Source organism: Sprattus sprattus, assembly GCF_963457725.1.
Source record: "Sprattus sprattus genome assembly, chromosome: 3".
In the NCBI taxonomy this organism is placed as follows: domain Eukaryota; kingdom Metazoa; phylum Chordata; class Actinopteri; order Clupeiformes; family Clupeidae; genus Sprattus; species Sprattus sprattus.
Genome location: NC_137922.1, coordinates 52,974,070 through 52,976,569, shown reverse-complemented (window position 1 = coordinate 52,976,569; position 2,500 = coordinate 52,974,070). Strand labels below are relative to the sequence as shown.

The following is a 2,500-nucleotide window of genomic DNA, read 5'->3' as shown; positions in this document are numbered from 1 at the left end:
TTGTTCATCGAAATTAACAAATTATTTTGACAACCCTAATCATTTTTTATGACTTTGGTCTGAGTGGATGTTGACCTTAAGATCTGTCTGGCAGGTGTTTCCAGTCCGTGCTCATCCATGTGCAGATGCTCTGGGAGCTCATGTTGCTAGGCGAGCCTGTCGTCGTCATGGCACCCTCGCCAACCATTTGCTCAGAAACAGTGCTAGCCTTAGTCAGGTATGTGTTCAGGTTTCTTCAGCTTTTTTTGCATGTTTCGTTCTCCTATTCATTCATTTCTTTACCTATACATACAGCTAAGATGTTCCCTCACTTAATGTATTTAATAAAAGTCATCCGGATCTGTTAAAAGTATCACACAAAGTAGTATGATAGAGAGAATTTGAATAACACTGTACAGTGTTCAAGGCAGAACGAAATATTGAGGATTATTCTTTTATTAGAATGTTCCCAACTCTCCTGCCGAAGGATTCATTTATGCCTTACTGGTGGCTCGTGTGAGAAAGACATGATTTCTTTTTTCTGCAGCTGTCTATTGATAATGCGATATTCATGTTATTTGCCGAAATTTGTACAGCTCTGTCTCTCCACTGAAGTACTGCTGTGACTTCCGGCCATATTTCACCATCCATGACAGTGAGTTTAAGGAGTACACGACCCGGACGCAGGCCCCGTGAGTACCCACCAATCACAACAGCAGTTACTAGCCTATGTGAGCATTAACCTATCATAGCAGCCATTGTTCTAATAGCTTGAGTACCAACAAATCACAGCAGCCATTTAAATAAATCCAGCTGCTGTAACTAACTGCCTTGAGATAGGTGGTTGATAACGATAAGAAAGGCTGTTTAACCACAACAACAATACAACCATATCATGTCAAGTGGTGTTACTATTGGTTATCTTATACCAAATAATAATATACATCTGATTTGTGTGTGTGTCTTTCTCAAGGCCGAATGTGATTTTGGGAGTGACCAACCCATTCTTCATCAAGACCTTCCAGTTCTGGCCACACATCATCCGGCTTGGTGAAGTGAAGATGTCTGGTGAGAGACAGATGAGGTTTTATGGCCCCTCCAGCTTCCTGTACAGTGTTAATGAACACATCCCACCCCTTGTACAGCTCAATTTTTTTGACTCTGGAGTATATAATCATGCTATGACATGACATATTTGACAGCAGTGTTATTACATATTTATAAATAAACGATATGTCAGTTGGTGTGCATGCTTAAGATGCACAGAAGTGATTGTTCCAGATCATTCCAGAGGGCACAGGTGAGTGACAGGTGAGCTGACCTATCAGTGTCACTGACTCCTCCTCCCCATGTGTTTCAGGTGATTTACCCAAACAGGTGAAGGTGAAGAAACTTGCCAAGCTGAAGAGCCTGGATACCAAACCAGGTAACTTGTAGGGTTCATCCAACTGAATAATGGACTACAAACGACAATTTGTGGGATGTACAGTGTTTAATGTCTTAACACTCAAAGGCATACTGTGTTGCTTCTTATATTGAAAGACAAAAGTGCTTCCCACAAAAGTGCTTCCCACATTGTTCTTCTTTTTCAGTTACCACACACCACACCCAAACATACATACGTGCACTCTGACCTGTGTTAGCAGTATTTATCTTCCCACAATGTTGTTAAAATTGTGCCAATTTGGATGAGTTGGGATGTCATTGTGCTTCTTCCCTGACCTCACTCAGGCATCTATACAGCCTATAAGACATTCCTGCACAAGGACAAGACACTCATCAAACGCCTTCTCAAGGTACACACACCAACACACATTCATATATACATGTATAGAAATGATATAGAAATGGTGCATGCTATGCCTTTATCCCTTCCTCCTGTTTCCCCCCTTGAGCCCCATTTCCCCTCTTCTTCCCTGTTTCACTCCCTCTCTCTCTCTCTCTCTCCCTCTCTCTCTCTCTCTCTCTCTCTCTCCACCTCAGGGCATCCAGAGGAAGAGGCCATGTGAGGTGCAGAGCGCCATCTTGAGGCGGTACCTGCTGGAACTGACTCAGAGTTTCATCATCCCTCTGGTGGGGTTCGCTTACGCCGCATTGTAATGCACACCACACACACACACACACACACACACACACACACACACACACACACACACACACACACACACACACACACACACACACACACACACACACACACACACACACACACAATCGCACAACTCAGACACACAGGCTCTCTCACAAACACACACTTACACACAACATGTTGTTCTTCTGTGAAGAAAAAGTGTGTGTGTGTGTGTGTCTGCTAGAGGTGACCCAGGGTTTCATCATTCCTCTGTGGTATACCACCTGCAGGATAGAATAATATGTTCTCTCTGTCTCTTTTTCTCACTCTCTCTCTCTCTCCTTTTCCCTCTTGTTCACCCTCTACCTCCTTCCCCTCCTCTTAAAGTACATTTACACAAACACACACATGCATACATAAATCCTCTGTCATGCTGTCTCAGAATAACTT

The 2,500-nt window shown here is 43.2% G+C and overlaps 1 protein-coding gene across 1 annotated transcript in view; it reads left to right on the top strand.

Annotated features, from left to right (window-relative positions):
* Nucleotides 1-2,500, top strand: part of dennd6b (DENN/MADD domain containing 6B) — an 8,855-nt gene that overhangs the window by 3,849 nt on the left and 2,506 nt on the right. Inside the window, exons 10-15 of the mRNA XM_080834959.1 lie at nt 95-217; nt 576-671; nt 953-1,047; nt 1,340-1,405; nt 1,711-1,775; nt 1,963-2,052. Coding sequence (XP_080691085.1) covers nt 95-217; nt 576-671; nt 953-1,047; nt 1,340-1,405; nt 1,711-1,775; nt 1,963-2,052 — 535 coding nt within the window. The remainder of the gene's footprint in view (nt 1-94; nt 218-575; nt 672-952; nt 1,048-1,339; nt 1,406-1,710; nt 1,776-1,962; nt 2,053-2,500) is intronic.